Source organism: Pan troglodytes, chromosome 8 (genome assembly GCF_028858775.2).
Source record: "Pan troglodytes isolate AG18354 chromosome 8, NHGRI_mPanTro3-v2.0_pri, whole genome shotgun sequence".
Lineage (NCBI taxonomy): Eukaryota > Metazoa > Chordata > Mammalia > Primates > Hominidae > Pan > Pan troglodytes.
Genome location: NC_072406.2, coordinates 130,431,436 through 130,448,586, shown reverse-complemented (window position 1 = coordinate 130,448,586; position 17,151 = coordinate 130,431,436). Strand labels below are relative to the sequence as shown.

At 37.5% G+C, this 17,151-nt stretch overlaps 1 protein-coding gene across 5 annotated transcripts in view; it reads left to right on the top strand.

The window, feature by feature from the left end:
• Nucleotides 1–17,151, top strand: part of FAM204A (family with sequence similarity 204 member A) — a 32,433-nt gene that overhangs the window by 3,184 nt on the left and 12,098 nt on the right. For 2 of the 5 annotated variants that reach the window (XR_010147027.1, XR_001706863.4), the window contains 7 exons: nt 2,747–2,988; nt 3,525–3,612; nt 3,740–3,770; nt 3,953–4,052; nt 12,923–13,012; nt 15,971–16,143; nt 16,754–16,860. Coding sequence is in view for 3 of the 5 variants with exons in the window: in XM_009459326.4 (XP_009457601.2) it covers nt 1,927–1,939; nt 2,747–2,988; nt 3,525–3,612; nt 3,740–3,770; nt 3,953–4,052; nt 12,923–13,012 (564 nt within the window). In the remaining 2 variants the exon portion in view is untranslated. Of the gene's footprint in view, nt 1–1,760; nt 1,940–2,746; nt 2,989–3,524; nt 3,613–3,739; nt 3,771–3,952; nt 4,053–12,922; nt 13,013–15,970; nt 16,144–16,753; nt 16,861–17,151 lie in introns of all 5 variants that reach the window. The other 3 variants (XM_063782171.1, XM_508064.9, XM_009459326.4) reach the window with 2 other exon arrangements.

Sequence of the window (17,151 nt, the reverse complement as noted above, 5' to 3'; positions counted from 1 at the left end):
CCCTTGTGTTTGTTTTTTTGAGAGTCACAGGAAAATGGCACATGACTAAAGGTTTTAAAGAGTGGAGTTCAAAACCTACCTGATTTGAATTTTGCCTGGATTTAGAGGTGGATTCCACCTTTTTCAAACTATTTTAATTTTTTTTCCTTTGGGTACACTCAAGAAATTATCATACCAGGCAGATGCCACACTGAGGACAGTTTTTAATGCCACATGAGCAGGAGCTAAAAATATATAATTTTGAGAAAATTTAAAAAGCCATAAAAAATGCCTAACTACTTGAAGGCTGATTAGCAACAACAACAGCAAAAAGCATGCCTTCTTCGGGGCAACTGAGACTGCTTCCCAGAGGGAAGCATGTTTGTGTTCCCAGAGCATAGACTATCACCCTGCAGAGATGCTAAAACAGTGGTTTAGTAGGAGACCTGTGCCACTGCCCATTGGAGAGGCATACACATTTCATGAGCAGTCACATCTAAAGTCCAGGTCAAGGAATACTTGGCTCAAAAACTGAACAGAAACTTCCTATGTGTATAGCTGTCATTTCGTGAGACTAGGGATTTTTGCCTGCTTTATATACTTCTGTCCCCAGGGTCTTGAAGAGTGTCTGGCACATAAGTGGGCATGTAAAATATTTTATGGACAGGAAGGGAAAGAGTTATTGCTAACATAGACTCCGGTGATGCTAAGAAATCCAAACCTGAAATTTGTTACTGTTTTAAGTCCTTAAATGATAATGAGCCTAAAGGTGTATTATATGGCAGTGGCCAAGTCATACTGGAACTTATTACTGCTTCCGTCCCCTTGCTCTCAGAACAGGAGAAATCTTTTTTATTAATAGCATGACACCTGTTTTTCAATATTGGCATATTTTACATGATGTCTTTTGTGCTATTGGAGTATTTCAAGAGTACTGCTGTCCCAACTTTAAAAATCCACAGACAGGTTTAGGGATAGATCTGGGTTTTATGGGGCCTGGAGCTTATATAACTTCGGGTTTCTTCCTTTAAACAAAGAAATGCAAATTCTGAATAGAAAACTAGGTACAACGCTTTGGAAGGACCTGTGCAGATGAGGAATCTTGGAGCATAAGGTTACCATTATCTTCCTAGTAATTTGCCCTCATTTTATTCCTCCATTCAGAAAACCAAACACTAACATTTGTTATAGACACTTCACATCAGATTGTGACTATCAAGGAAGCAAATGATTGCATCAGTTGCTAAATGAGTGCACCACAATTATTAGAAACTTCAAAACTATCTTATGAACCCTGTCACTCATAATAGAAATGATAAAAATGTAATACATGGCCACAGAAATAATAATAGCAAAGAGAACTTAACATTTATTGAGCCCCTAGGACCTCCTAAACACTGTGTTGAGGGGCTTATCTCATTTAATCCTCAGAATAGCCCTATAAGCAGTATAATTATCCCTGCATTACAGATAAAGAAATTGAGGGTCAGAGATGTCAAATGATTTCCTCATACTACTAGTAGTGGCAGAGTTAAGATTCTAGTTGGAGCAGTTAGATGCCAGAGTCCTTCCTCATAAAAAGCCAACAGAATATTTGGTGAGGATATTTCAGAGAGTCAGCAACTGATGAGGCTGGACCAAAGCCACAAAAAGTAAGATCTGATTCTTTGGACCTGGAAGGAGGTCTTTAAAAGATAAGAGAAATCTGTTATCACAAAATCCCTGATGTGTTTGTCTCAGAATGGTGGTTTCTTTTGTTTGTTTGTTTGTTTTTTAACTAGGTTAATCACAATATGGGACAGAAAACTGCAAAACAAATTTCCGTCCTTCCATTTTATTCCTTCATATTGATAGTAAATCATGAGCAGTACAACCGGCTTCTCTATTTTAAGCATCTTTTGAAGGAACTGGTTTTGGCTCAATATATGTGCTAAAATAGACTGTGCCATGAAGATCAATAGTGAGTATGTACTTGAGTATTATACTTTTAGCAAATGATAACAATTCTGCTATTTTAAGTCATTTTATTAAACTTAATGGTTCTCTCTACTAATGGACTGTATAGCTAATGCTAAATATTATCTTGAACTTGACCATTAGTTTCCCAAATATAGTATTGTTACTTTAAAAAGCTATACGTTTTTGTTAAATTGTTAGGATTATATTTCATTTAATATTATTTTAGCAAACAGTATTAAACTGAAAAGTAGGATATCCTTTTTACTGCGATACCTTCCTCCAACTACTTATGTAGCTTAAAAATTTTCCTTTAGTTATTTTCCTGCTCCTTAGACAAGACACCCTCTGAAAGCTTTGTCCATTAAATATAGGTGAAACATGCAGTTTTATTCTCTAATTGGTATAGCTTCAAATATGGTATTTTAATCCTAAATTGCTTGCAAAGTATGTTGTTAGGTTTTTAACATTCTTGAGCAATGCTTTACTGAATTTCATGTTTTTTTTAGACAAAACTACTCATATATTAGAGAATCAAGGCTCTATTTTCTTTACCTGTAGGTGTATGTTGTAACAAACTTGTTTAAACAGCTTTTAAACTTCTAAACTTTTTTTTTACTTACACAAGTGAAGATTTTAATTATTTTATAACAGGTTCATTCTATGCCATTTTAGATTAAAAAAAAAAAAGTTTAGATGGACTGTTCCCAAACCATTGTTATAATTATTAGGCACCTGGAATGTCTTCAAATGGTCTTAAAATTATTTCTATGGTTATTCTATATGTGTAAATTAATCTTTTTCCTCATAGAAGAAAAGATGTGGAGTGGGCTGCTACCTCCTGGCCTAAATGAAAGTGATGCTGAGTCAAACTCGGAAGATGAAGCTACGTTGGAGAACTCTGGACTTAACTTACAGGAAGATAAAGAGGATGAGAGCATCAGAAAAACAGAAATCATAGATTTCTCAACAGATGAACCAAAAACTGAAACAGAGTCAAATGTAAATGCCTATGAAGAGTGTCCTTCTGGAATTCCCATAGATATGTGGAATGTAGGTTTTCTCTGAAATGCTCTTGCTACAGCCTGTGCGTGTGCACATGCCTCTGTGTGTCTCTGCCCTGGTCAGAATGTGCATGTATTCTTGGGACTTAACAGGGAGGGAGATGGACTCAGAATGCTTTTACTGTTCTCTGAGGCATCGGCCACTTAGATACTTGCGTTTATTTTGTTTTGTTTTTCATAGAAAGACGAAGGGGGAAAAAAAAACCCAAACCACTATGTAGTATTAGCTGTTTGCCTAGCATGGTACATGAGTAGTTTCTGTCTTTATTTTATCTTTTATTTATCTTTTTTGTTACCTACATGAGATTCACTCTCAAATTATCAAATGACTTATTTCAAAACAAGTGAATATCAAAACTCAGGTTGTGAGTCTCAGAGAATAGAGCATCTCAAGAACTGACTACCATCATTTAATTGGTATCTTTATACACGCTGAAATATAATTGTTTTATTACTTCATTATTTTTTAAATGCATGTTTTTCTGGAAAGTATATTTGCTTCTCAATTTTTTTTCTTTTACATAGAAATTTCAAGAATTGCATAAAAAACATTCCGAACAGAAAAGCACAACCTCAAGATTCAGAGGGAAAAGAAGAAAACGCTCCAGAAAAGGTGTTTTGTTTTAACTCAGGTTGTTAGTCGTGCTAATGCTAAGTTGTGACTGAGTTTAACCATTTTTTAAAAATATGGTTTTGAAATTACTGAAGTTAGGTATTGACACTTTGTGAATTCTTTTCAGATAAATTGAAGAATGAAAAAGAATTTCATAGGTAGGTAGAATTTAAAATAGTTATCTATTTTAGGCCATTGTAGAAATTGTTGAACTAATCGTTTCTGATAGTAATCAAACATATGAACTAGTAATTGTAGTATAATTGTAGTAACCGATTAAAAACAGTAAAAGTAAAGACAGTATATATTGTATAAAACAAAACTTACTATCTTCTTTTAGTGAACCGTCCTCAAATGAAACCCAGTGGAAAGAGCTTACTCAGTATTTTGGAGTCAATGATAGATTTGACCCGCCTGTTAAAAGGAAAAAAGTTGAGAAGGTAATATCTTTGTTATTGCATCTTATACCAGCTAGTAGGATACGTTTGTGATTAGCCTCGCCTAAAGTACTTGTCCTCATTAATTCATTCAGTTAAAAAGATGCCTACTGCATACCAAAAAGGGTGCTAGATAAGTAAATATATAGTTAGAAATTAATTATTAAAAAAACTGTTAAGAGAAAGAACAGGTTGTTGTGAAAATATTAAAATGGGGGCTTCACTTTAGCATGGATGGTCAGGGAAAGCCTTTCATAGAAGGTGCCATGTCACTGAGACCTGAAGGATGGAAAAAACTGTCTATATAAAGAATGCTAGCGCAGAGGCATGGGTAAAGATCCTAGGGAAGAGTCGTCCTGGGACATTCCAGTAACTGTAGGAAGGCCAGCCTGGCTGGAATGGGGTCAGCGAGGAGGAGGGTAGCCCACTATATGATTATAGAGGCAGGCAGTCAGTGACCAAATTGTGTAGGACCTCAAAAGGCTTAGTAAAGAAATGGGTTTTATTCACAATGCAGTTGAGAGTCATAAAGGCTTTTAAGTCAAGGGAATGACATGACCTATGTTAAAAAGATTCATATGACTGTTACCTGGTGAACTGATTGTGAGGCAGCAAAAATACATGAGAACAGAACAGTTAAGAGACTTCTAGGCATAAGATGATGATGAATTGAACCAGAATGGTTCTGCTGAAGAAAGAAAAAAGTGGATGGATTTGAGGCGTATTGTAGAAGTAAAATTGATGATATTTGCCTCTGGATTGCTTGCGAGGTGATAGGGAGGGTTTGGGGCGTATGGAAGGAGAGAGAATCATTGAAAGCTTTGGCTTAAGCAGTGGTGTGGATAGTGATGTTACGAAGATAAATTTGGGGAAGGGAAAGGATTGAGAGTGGGACCTAGCCAAAGTTCAGTTTGGGACTTGAGTGTTATTGGAAAGCAGGAGCAGAGTTGTTGGTTAGTATAATGACCTTGAGATGCACATTTGTAGTTGTCAGTCTCTAGACATACTAATACTTAGTAGACGCTTGTGTGAACGAGTAACTCACTTATTCACACAGGGAAATGTTGGAGCATGAAAATCAAGTGCCGAGTGGTAGAGCTGGAGGCTCAGGGCGCTAGTTGAAGCCCAAGTATGTTGTATCCTGTGTGTAATAGACAGATGCCTCTTTCATGGATCATTGCTGTAGACTATGTGTGTACCTAGAGACCTTTGTCATTTTCTGATCCATCTGTATTTCTTCTAAAGTATCTCTGATTTTAAATCCATCATTGCATGGTACTGTGTTATTGAGGGTGCACACATTAAGGAACTGTCAAAACAGAATTTTGCATGTGATTTATATTCATCCATATAAATTACATCTGGCTAAGGAAGTTATGGCAGTTTTCTAAACAAGGAGCCTGAGCTGGCTAGGCTTCTATCTGTCTGGGATTTTTCCTGCATTTGATATTCCACAAATAAACACAAGCATAAGAGGAAAGGAAGGACTTAGTGAAGCCCGATTCTTGCATGTTTCCTGTTCTCTTGGTAGTTCAGTATAATTGCATGCCAGCAGGTTCCTACTCATTCTTTGGTTTAGGATCGTTTGTTTAAATGGTACTCCTTTGGCTGTCCTCCTAAAGTTTCTACTGCAAATCCAACAGAGTAAATAAACTTTAAAGAATGTCCACATTGGAGATGCTGAGATAAAAACTAAATAAATGTAAGTCCAGCACATAGTAGCGACTGCTCATGAAATCTAGAGATGATTATGAAAATCTGTGATGCAGTTAGAACAAAACTAGCATGAATTTCCATCCACTATTTTGTTTCTCTGGAGCAGAGGCTAATCTGTTACCATATCTGAGAGAACCTTTTTATTTTGTATTCACTCAACCCTCTAGGATGGTAAAACAAAGCAAACTTCTTAATATGTGTCTATCGTGCAGTCTTTTTTCCCCCCCCCCCCCTTTTTTCTTTTTTGGAACACTGCCAAGCTGAAACTGTTGCTCAACCAAGAATGTCTGTTTACAGCACTGCTGTCACCTGCCTCTCAGACAATGCAGAGGCTTGTATTTTTTAAACATAATCTTCCTAATATCCAAAGCTGTTTTAAAGTGTTCTTTGTATTAAATACAGCTATAATTGTGTTTCTGGCAGCAGTTCTGGGACTTACTAGTAATTCTGTAATCATAACATAATTATTTTGAATCTGTGGGAATTTCTTTAGAATAAATTTCACTCATTAATTTCACTATAAATGTCTCAAGTATTCTTTAGTTGAATCAGTTTGATTAGTCAGCAGTCATTATTGAAGTAGTTTTATGTATACCTAATGGATACTTTTTGGCATGAAAAACCAGAGGTACTTTACTAAATGTTAGAGTAATTGTACAATGTCTTTGATGAATTTTTCAAGTTTTTTATGAGAGGAAACTGCTATTGTATAGTGTAGCTTTTTCGAACTTGGTTTTGTTTGTTTGTTTGTTTGTTTTTTTAGCAGAGTGCTTTTTCCAAACAGACTCTTACATGGTTCTCCAATACATAGATCAGTTAAAAGGCTGGCTTCCTTGAGTGGGTGGAGGGAGGGGCATTGGGATGTGGAGGGAGGGGCATTGGGATGTGGAGGGAGGGGCATAGGGATGTGGAGGGAGGAGGTATAGGAGAGGGAGGTTTAGGGGTGTGGTGAGAGAGGTATGGGGAGTGTTGTAGTGGTACCATGAAGATCCCCTGGTATCAGTTGCAAACCATTGCCTCTCGGTTCCTGTGTGATTTCTGTGGGGTAGGTTGATAGGTCCAGTGTTATTCTCATAATACAGATAAAGAAACTGAAGCTCAACATAATTTGCCTAAGAAAACAAACCAGGTGAGAAGTGAAATGAGACTTGAAACCCAAGTCATTTGGTCCCAAATCTAGATTTTTTCTGAACCTGGTTTTTATTTACCTGACTCATATGATTTTTTTTTTTTTTTTTTTCTGAAACAGAGTCTTGCTCTGTTGCCCAGGCTGGAATGCAGTGGTGCAATCTCAGCTCACTGCATCCTCCACTTCCCAGGTTCAAACGATTCTTCTACCTCAGCTTCCTGTAGCTGGGACTAGAGGTGTGCGCCATCACGCCCAGCTAATTTTGTATTTTTAGTAGAGATGGGGATTCACCATATTGGCCAGGCTGGTCTCAAACTCCTGACCTTGTGATCCGCCTGCCTTGGCCTCCCAAAGTGCTGGAATTATAGGCATGAGCCATCACACCCAGCCGACTCAATTGATTTTAAGTGGGTATGATTTTATATATATATATAAAGTTAACAAAATTATGAATAAATATATGATTTACATTTATGTATGAAAGTACCTCTTCCGCCCCTCCACTGCCTTTCTTTATGAAGAGATTGCCTCATTTTTTCCTAGATATTTAGGTTCAGTAATGCAAACTTCAATGGATAATTCATTTGTGTTAAGCTTTAAAAATTGAATATATTAACAATAAATATTTAATAGCAGAATTTTCATATAAATATATTGTGGTATAGTTTGACTTTAAAAGCTTTAACCACATATAAAAGATATTCTACATATGCACACATAGATGTTAGCCCACAATGTTAAACCAAGTACCCATACATTTCTTAGATATTTGTAGTCCTGTCTTCTTGACATCTATAGTAAAACTTAATTAATTGGCAATTGTTGCCTCGTGGGTTAGATACTTCGTTTAGATAAATTTTTCACCTGTGGCCAAATTGCCATTCCTAGGTTTGTCTGTGTTGAGATATATCATAAATTATGTTTTGATTCTAGCCAAAAGGCAACTTAGAAGCACACCAAGGTGCTGCAGGCTATCAGTAGCTCCTCTGTGCCTCCTGCCACTCCTATAGTATGGAAGACATTCTAGATAAGTCAAATAAAGGCTACTCTTGAGTCCAGCTTAAAACTTTTCAAAAAGCCTTAATACTCAGACTCTATTTCATGAGATTGCTTACTGACAAAGTGGAATACTTGGGTCTTGTACTTGGGTCTGAGCTTGAAGAAGTATAATGCAGTCTGTAGCCTTATAGAGATAAGCCTTCTCTTTTGCAATAATGGTATCCTGATATTTAGGTTTAATAATAGGAGCACCTTATTATTTATTGAATGACTACTATATTCTAAAAACGTGGCTAGGTATTCTATATATATGTTCTTTGACTCATCATAATCTTGCAGAGAATGTGGTTTTATTCTCATTTTATTGCATGTGAGATAACCGCAACCCACAGAGGTTTAGAAACTCACTCAGGGTTGCTTAGTTCATAAGTGGAGGAGCTAGTCTGAACCTAGGTCTGACCCTGCCAGCTGTGCTCTTTGTGAGCTGCTGTGAACTTACAGTCTTTAAGGAGATGGGAATGTTTTACTAAGTGTTTTGAGTGTATTTGGAATATTAATAAGTTCTTATGGAAACAAAGTTTGGGTGTACATGGAACCAGGAGTTTTTCAGAGCTAAAAGAAGGTAGTACATTTTATTTAAATAAATTGTCAGAAAGAGAAAAGGGCTAAAAACAAAGCTGAAAATGTGATAGAAACCTATAATTTTTATTTCTAGGAGGGTTACTCATTCAAGCCAGTCTTCTTCTTATCTTTGAGGAAACAGAGGCTTATGAGTCAAGTATGTCATTTACCCAGAGCTTTGACCACATCTCCTGTCTTCTAGTCCTGTGCTCTTTCCACTGTAATATGCTATTACCTTTAGATTATGATCTTAATGGCTGGGGGAATGGACAGGCAAAAGAATGGAAGCTGTTAGTGAGCAGGTTGTTGAGATGAATGGTTGGAGCAGGTCTAGTTTGATTGCTTCCCTGCGTGAGATTGGATAAGTTCTGAGTTGAGGTATCAGGCTATGCAAGAATTTGCAGTGCAAGGAAACTTGTAGTTTGATATTAATGTTTTGTACAAATAGATTTTGACACATACAAATATGTGTCAGTGACATTTGAGGCGATGGTTAATATTCTGCACAGGAAAGTGAGGCTGTTGTATTTACATTTTTTAAAGAAAATAACTATTTTCAGTAAAAATTAAATAAAGTTCTAGGTGCAGGTACTATTTTAAGCTCTGGGAGCCCAAGATGGAGAAGATACTCTCCATGCCCTTGAGGAATGTATATATTCTAGTACCAGGATAGATGTATATATAAATGAGTACAATACGTGTACCTTTTTTTAACCATAGAGGCATTATTACTTCAATATTACAGTTGTGAATTCTCTTGGAAGCTTCTCAGAGTAGTTGGTATGTAATAAATGTTCCCAGTTTGAGTGGGGTCCTTTCACTATGAATGGAAACATGGATGACGGCAGTGTGAATATCAGCTCAGTAGCACAGACTGAACGAATGTCTTCTATGTAGAAGGAACTGGGCTGGATTCTGGGACACACCAAGCCAGTGACACACAGCCTGCTCTCACTGAGTATAGGACCCAAGAGGGGAGAATACGCAACTCACTGTAGTGTGTCAGACAAGTTAGGTGCGGAAGGGACACAAGGTACAGCAACAGCACAGAGTGGAGAGCCTGGTGTGGGGTTTGGGGAGGGTGATGGGGTCATAGGAATGTAGGGCTGAGGAGCTCTGCGTAGATAGAGAAGGTAACATTCGACGTGAGCCTAAAGGGATGATTAATATTTTTCAAAGAGAAACACATCAGAGGCACAGGGAACATTAGGAAAATGGTAAATGTGACCAGAGATTAAAAAGCATAGCTTTTTAATTGCTGAAGGTGGGGTTGAGAAAGCATCTGGGGACCCCATTGTGAAGGGAGTGGGATGTTATTCAGAGGGAATATGAAGTAATGCTTTAAGCTGGGTAATGACATGATGCCTGTTTCAGAAAGAGAAGACTAGTTTGGAGATGGTTATAATATTCCAAATAAGGGATCGCATGTCCCTGAAGAAGCACAGAAGGAAGAAATGAGAGACTTTTGCCAAAATAGAGTTCAGATAGGAGCAAGGGGTTGGAAGCATTGAAGATAACTGAGGATTCTATCAAGGGTGACTAAGGAGGAGGAGAAGCAGGGCAGCAAGTGTTGGGCTTGTTACAGACATCATGAAATTGAAGACCTTGCCTTTGTAGGCCTTCAGTGTGAAGATGATTAGCAAGTAGCTGGAGATGTAGGTATTGGTACAGGGGAGAAGTCAGGTATTTTTAATTATTTAGAGAGCTAAACCAGCTCATAGAAAGTAATTGAAGCTCCAGGACAGAGTAGATTACTGGGGAGGGTAAAAAGTAAGACGAAAAATATGCTAGTCAGAAACTTGAGGAACACTGTGATTAAGGGACAACCAGAGGAGATAGTGGGTAGTTTTAAGAATGAGGACATGGCTGGGTGTGGTGGCTCATGCCTGTAATCCCAGCACTTTGGGAGGCCGAGGCAGGCAGATCACGAGGTCAGGAGATTGAGACCATCCTGGCCAGCATGGTGAAACCATGTCTATACTAAAATACAAAAAATTAGCTGGGCATGGTGGCACACGCCTGTAGTCCCAGCTACTTGGGAGGCTGAGGCAGGGGAATCGCTTGAACCTAGGAGGTGGAGGTTGCAGTGAGCTGAGATTGCGCCACTGCACTCCAGCCTGGTGACAGAGTAAGACCGTGTCACCAAAAAAAAAAAAAAAAAAAAGACACAGTTGACATATATTTCAGCATGCATCAGAATCATATGGATTGCTGGGCCGCCAGCCCAGAGTTTTTCCACAGAATTTGCATTTCCAGCAAGTTTCCAGGTAATGTTGATACTGCTAGTCCAGCACTTAAACTTTGAGAACCGCTGGCTTAGAGTTTAGTTGATAATGGTAATTGTGGGTTGCAAGTTAGAGAGGGAGAAGAAGAGGATCTAAGAAGGACCGTGCCAGGGAATGAGGTTCCAGTAAAGGCAAAGCAGATGCATTAGGTAGAAAGACTTGGGGTGAGTGGAAGAATTGTATCAGGGAGTAGAATTCTAGATTATGAAGTTGTGGAGGCGGAACTTTCAGGCAATGTCTATAACATGACATACAGCAATCTTACTCCAAGTGCATTGATATACAAAGAGATAAGGAGTGTGTGCCTGAATGTAACTCAGTGTACTACTTTCCTTATGGAGAAATTCTTGTCCCCGACTACCCCCAGCAAAAGCCATCTAGACAAAACTGTTTTGTTGTTGCTTTTAAGAGACAGGGTCTTGCTCTGTCACCCAGGTTAAACCGCAGTGGTGTGATTATAGCCCACTTCAGCCTCAAACTCCTGGGCTCAAACAATCCTCTTGTCTCAGCATCCCTAGTAGCTCTGGGGCTAAAGGTGTGTGTCAACATGCCGGCCATTACAAAACTGTGTTTAGTCCTGAAGCTGATTTGTATTCTAGCACAAGCTCCTTATCTTTACGTGGACCAAAATAAACAGTTCATGGATTGGCACTGTGTACAGACCAGACCTGGTACACAGGCCACGACTGAAGCAGCACTGGCCTAGAGTATAGATTTCTGAAGTGCATCAAGTTAGAGGTCCCAGGGTGTTGTTTGGACCATCAGGAGAAGGGTTCTGCAGAAATGGAAGAAAGGGATGTTTCTGGAGACTGGTAGATGATCACAGGACAAGAATGAGAGGTGAGCATTAGATCCATATGGCCTCAGGTCAAAGACTATGAAGCGCTGTTGAATGGTCTCCAGCTACACAGGAAAGCAAGCAGAAAAGTCTGTTGGCCTTGCAGGTATTAAGTACTTAGGTGGGGTCTGTGAGAAGGAATTGTCTTCTCTTAGCAACAGACATCAGTGACAACGTCACTGGTCTTTGTTTCTGTAATCTTTTTAGGCAAATTATGTTGTTATTTTTTACATCTCATCTCAACAAAGGCTACACAGGAACAAAATTCTCTCAGTTGATTGGCATGTTCAAACAATAGACTGATGGAAGAGAAATTCTTAGGACTTCTGTTATTAAAAAGGAGAAGTCTGTAAGAGGTAGAGTATTAACTGTGAATGTGGAAGTTAAAGGACTAGATAAGCCATTGTTGGGATAAAATTTGCTTCTAAGAAGCATATATTAGACCATCTTTTAAATTTTTTATTATCTGTAGCAATTATTTTCACAAGCTAGAACTCCAGTTATTTAAGTCTAAGCATCTTTTTATAAATGTGTAATGCATTCTACCCTAGTCTGTTTGGTAATCCCATGAAAATATTAATTATGATTTCCTGAAGTATCTTTAGTAAATAAAAACATATACATAAGAAAATAAAATCATTCTTATCTATAATTTTCCTCTGCTGTTTAATATTCAGCCTAATGGTCATAGTCAAAGGCTGTGGAGGCTATTGACTGAAAGTCTTGAGCTATAGGAATGGGCAGTAAGAAAAGAGACAGAAGAAACTTGTGGTTGAGAATGCAGGCTCTGAGCAAACCTGAATTCATGTGATGGCTTTACTACTTACAGAAGCTGGCTTTGGCCAAGTTCAGGAGTCTTGGGCTCTGTTTCCTCATCTTTAAAACAGGATAGCATTATTATTCATGGAGTTGTTATAAGAATTAAATGAGCTTTTTTACAGTATTAAGCCCAGAATCTGCCACGTAATAAACACTCCATAATTTTTAGCTATTGTTATCATTAACATTATTGTTGTTATTAAGGGAAAGCGTAGGCTTTGATTCACAAAAATCTGGATTTGCGTCTTATTTTTATTAGTTCAAGAAGTTACATGACCTCAGGTAAGCCATTTACTGTCTCAGCCTTCTGGTACTAATGGGAATGGTAGCAGCTACCTTCTGGTGTTATTGTGAGAATTAATGGTCTACATGTGTAACACATTCAGTGTAATTCTGTGACATGGTCTTGGCTAGCAAATGTTTGCTTTCCTTCCAGCCCTTAATTTTAGGTTTCTTTTTTTTCTAGTCAGGCCTTGAAAAGAGGATAGACCAGGCTGTGGAGGAGTGGAATATTGAGAAGGCTGAGGAACTCAGCAACCAGCTAGCTACTCGAGAGGTGAGTCAAAAGGGTTACACATTTTCTGTATTTTCAAATTTTCTAAAATAAATTCGTATTCTTTTTATGATCATTAATAAGTTCAGTATTAAAATATTTCATCTAAGGTTTTCCTTTTTGTCCATTTTCTTCTCTCTTATTCTGTCATTTATTTTGAAATGCTAGGTTTTATTTTGTCTTTAATGTTTTTAAATCATTCGGGTCTAAAACTTGCTAGAAATAATCCATGATTGATACTGAACCTTAGATTTTACCTGGATCAGAGAGGTTTGTTTCAGGTATGATTAAAATGCTAGCTTTCTTTTCCATTTGCATCTTTAACTCATTTGAACTCTGAGGGCAACTGTGTATTCTAAGGCCACATCCCTGAACCTTTTCTTAACCCTTGGTAAAATGCTTTCTTACTGTTTGCTCAGCACATCCCCCTCAGCCCTAAAGAATTTTGGGTCTTTTTTCTTTTTTTCTATAGTATAAAACTGATAGATATATTGGGTATTCTTTTGCCAAGTACAGAAGGCCACAAGAAGATTCTGACTTATACTCCTGGAGGTGGGGTGTGGGCAAATTCCCCCAGTTGAGAATTAATGTCAATATAGATTAAAGAGCTCATATTGGCATGTGTTTTGTTGTTATTGTTGTTGCTTTGTAATTCCTTTTTTGCCTTTCTAGGAAAAAATCTCCACCATAGTCTTTTTTTTTAGTGCCTTAATCCTTCCCTCCTTCACCTCAGACTTTAACTACTCCATAGTGTTTTGTTACATAGAGAGCATCATGGGTTATCTGGGTAAATTACTGGCCACACTCACTATTCTGACTTGCAGGTGGACTTTTTATCCTAAACTGAGACCAGAGATAACTGTGATATCAGCAAATTCTTCTATGGAAATACTGTTGCACTCTTCCATCATTATATCTGATGTAAAAATATCTACTATGGATGGATGTTTGTTGTGATTTTTGCATTTTTTGTTTTGTCTTTTTCTTTTTGGCTGCAGGCTTTAAGTATCTTGTGAATTTTTTATTTTGGCGTAGGGAAAAAACAAGTTCAGAAAGGGGATTCAGAAATTATCTTTTTTTCTTTAAACCTTTTAAAATCATTTGTCACATTAAATACTTCTGTGTTTAATGTGTGTGTATGTGTTTGTGTGTGTGTGAGAGAGAGAATATATATTAATGACTAATATAAAGGAAATTATAAAGCCATGGACTTCATTTAGGGAAATAGCCAAGAAATAACATAAATGGCAGTTATATGGCCTTTCAGAAAATAAGCTGACATTTTATATAAGGTTTTTTAAAATTGTAAAATGTACATAACATAAAATTTACTGTCTTAATCATTTTTAGCTGTGCAGTTCGGTAGAATTAAGTGCATTTACATTGCTGTCCAACCATCACTACCCTCCTCCAAAACTTTTTGTCTTGCAGAACTGAAACTCTGTACCCATTAACCTCTGTACCCATTCTCCCCTCCACCCAGCCTTGGACAGCCACTCTTCTGTCTCCATGAATTTGACTGCTATGGGTATCTCATATAAGGGGAATTATTTAATATTTGTCCATTTGCATCTGGCATATTTCACTTAACATAGTGTCCTCAAATTTACTCCATGTTGCTGCAGCATGTGTCAGAATTCCTTTCCTTTTTAAGGCTGAATAATACTCCATTGTATGTACTTGTTACATTCTGGGTTTGTATTGCATTTTACTTATGTAGTCATCTTTCAGTGGACACTTGGGTTACTTCTACCTTCTGACCATTACGAATAATGCTGCTATGAATATTGGTGTACAAATATCTGTTTGAATGCCTGCTTTCAGTTCTTTTGGGTATGTACCCGGAAGTGAAAGTGCTAGATAGATCACAAAGTATTTTTACTGTTTGTTTTTTTTCTTGTAAGATACAGTTCTCCCCTTCCCATCTTATAAGTTCTTGTGCTTGCAGTTTGACTATTACTCTGTTTCATCTCTAAGGTAGCCTTATTTTGATTCACTGAGTATAGCTTTCATTGTGTATAACAGCATTTTATTAATCTATTTTGGAATAGAAAGGTACATGTATCTCATTTTAATAAAGTGAATTTGAAAGTGTGTTGAATGGTGCCATAAACTCAGTAGGATTTCAGTGTTAGTTGTTATTACAGTGGCTTCTTCAATATGAATACACTAGGAGTCCTTCTCCCTATGAAGAGCTCTGTGCCGAAAATCATCTTTAAAATTCTATTCAACAAACGTAACATCTTTTGTTTGTTAGTAAGTAGACTCTTTTGGCACTTGGAACTTTTATTTCCATAGAAAGTCTTTTAGAAATGGTAGCTTCATTTCTTATCCAGCTTGGAAGTATAGTTACTTTCAAGTATAGTATATACTTTCAAGTAATTGTACTTGAAAGTATAGCAAAATTATACCAGTAGAATATCTGATCTCCAAATTTTGGAGACTTGACCATGAAAATGTCAGGAAATGGTAGGGAGGGGCAGTACCTGTGAGGTTGGAAGAGACTCCAATGCGTAGATAACCTTTCATGGCTCTAAGGATGGGGGAGTATAGTGAGGAGTGGCTCAAGATTTAAGGGAGCTTTCAGGGACTGAAAAGTACACAAGGCAGCAGTAACCAGTCCTTAGGGATGCAGAAGGTGGTGGCAGTCTGGTCTGAATATCTACCTTATTTGGATCAGAAACAGAACCTTCTAGATAACTGATACTTAAGTGCATTACTAGTGATGATAAAGCATTCCATGTCCTGCTGTATGTTGAACAAGTGTCTCTTGAATCCCTTTAACAATTCTGGAAATGTGTTACCAGTTGCTGTTAGATGCTAGCTGCTCTGGAGTCTGTGAGATAGTTCCGAGTAAAGCGTAAGACAGGCGCATAAGAAAAACCAGCAGGGACATAGAGTATGGCTGCCCTATTGTTCTTAGAAATGGTATGGATTTTTTCTCTTCGCTGGTCTCTTTAGGATCACAGGACTCAACAAGCTGGTGTCCTATTGCTGTTGCTTGTCCAGTCTTCCTTTTGGAAGATCCCAGAGTTGCGTATTGTGTGATCTCTTCCAAGTAGCAAGTGACTGACCAACAGAATCCCCCAAGTCAGTCAGTTTCCTCAGATTTTGCTTTGCTAAAGGAAGAAAAGGTAAGGGAAAGCCTAGTCTTCAGGGTTAAAATGTGGACTCCATGTGATCCATGCACAACTGTCCATCTTTTTATCTTTTTCTGCTTATTAGTACCCCCATCTGAAACAAGGGGAATTCACAGAGAAGCATTTATTTTACTGCAGGTTCTATGTTCCTTTTAGTAGAGTTAGTAATGCTGAAGTTTTGAGTTGAACACATTTTACTTAAAAAAACAACACCCTTTATATTTTGCAATTATTTCAGACTTTCAAAAAGTTGAGAAATTTGGAAAAAGATTTCCTATTTACCTTTCCCTCAGATACCAGAAATGCTAACATTTTACAACATTTGCCTTCATGTTTTCTAATTTGACATACTTTATTTAAATTTACCAGTTGTCCCACTAATTCCCTTTATAGCAAAAGAAACTTCTTTTTCCTAGTCAAGGACTTTGCATTTTGTCGTCATGTTTCTTTAGTTTTTTTAATCTGGAATGGTTCCTCAGTTTTTCTTTGTTTCTCAGGACCTTAATATTTCTGAAGAGGCCAGTTACTTTGTAGCATGTCCCTTATAATTTTGATTTGTCTGCTGTTTCCTCATGATTAATTTTAGGTTATGCATTTTTGGCAGGAAAATCATGGGAGTAATGTTGTGTGTTTCTCAGTGTCAGCAATCCAGAGACTCGTGCTGTCTCTTTGTCCCTTGCCTGATGGTGTTACTTCGATTAACTACTTCAGGTAGTGTCTCCAGATTTCTCCACTGTGACGTTATTGTTTCTTCCTTTGGAATAAATAAGTGTCTTGTGGGGAGTTAGGAGATAATCTGAGACTGTGTAAATGTTCTCTTTCTCATGTTTTCCCTGTTTGTTTTAGTGTCCACTGCTGATTTTCTTGCTTGTGACAGTTTTTATTATGGTGACTGCCAAATGACTTTTGATCTTTAAAATATGATCTCATTGTACTTTTAATCATCACCCAGCAAACTAAATCTAAAACTTGGCTTAAGTGAGCTATTGGATTATAGAATCT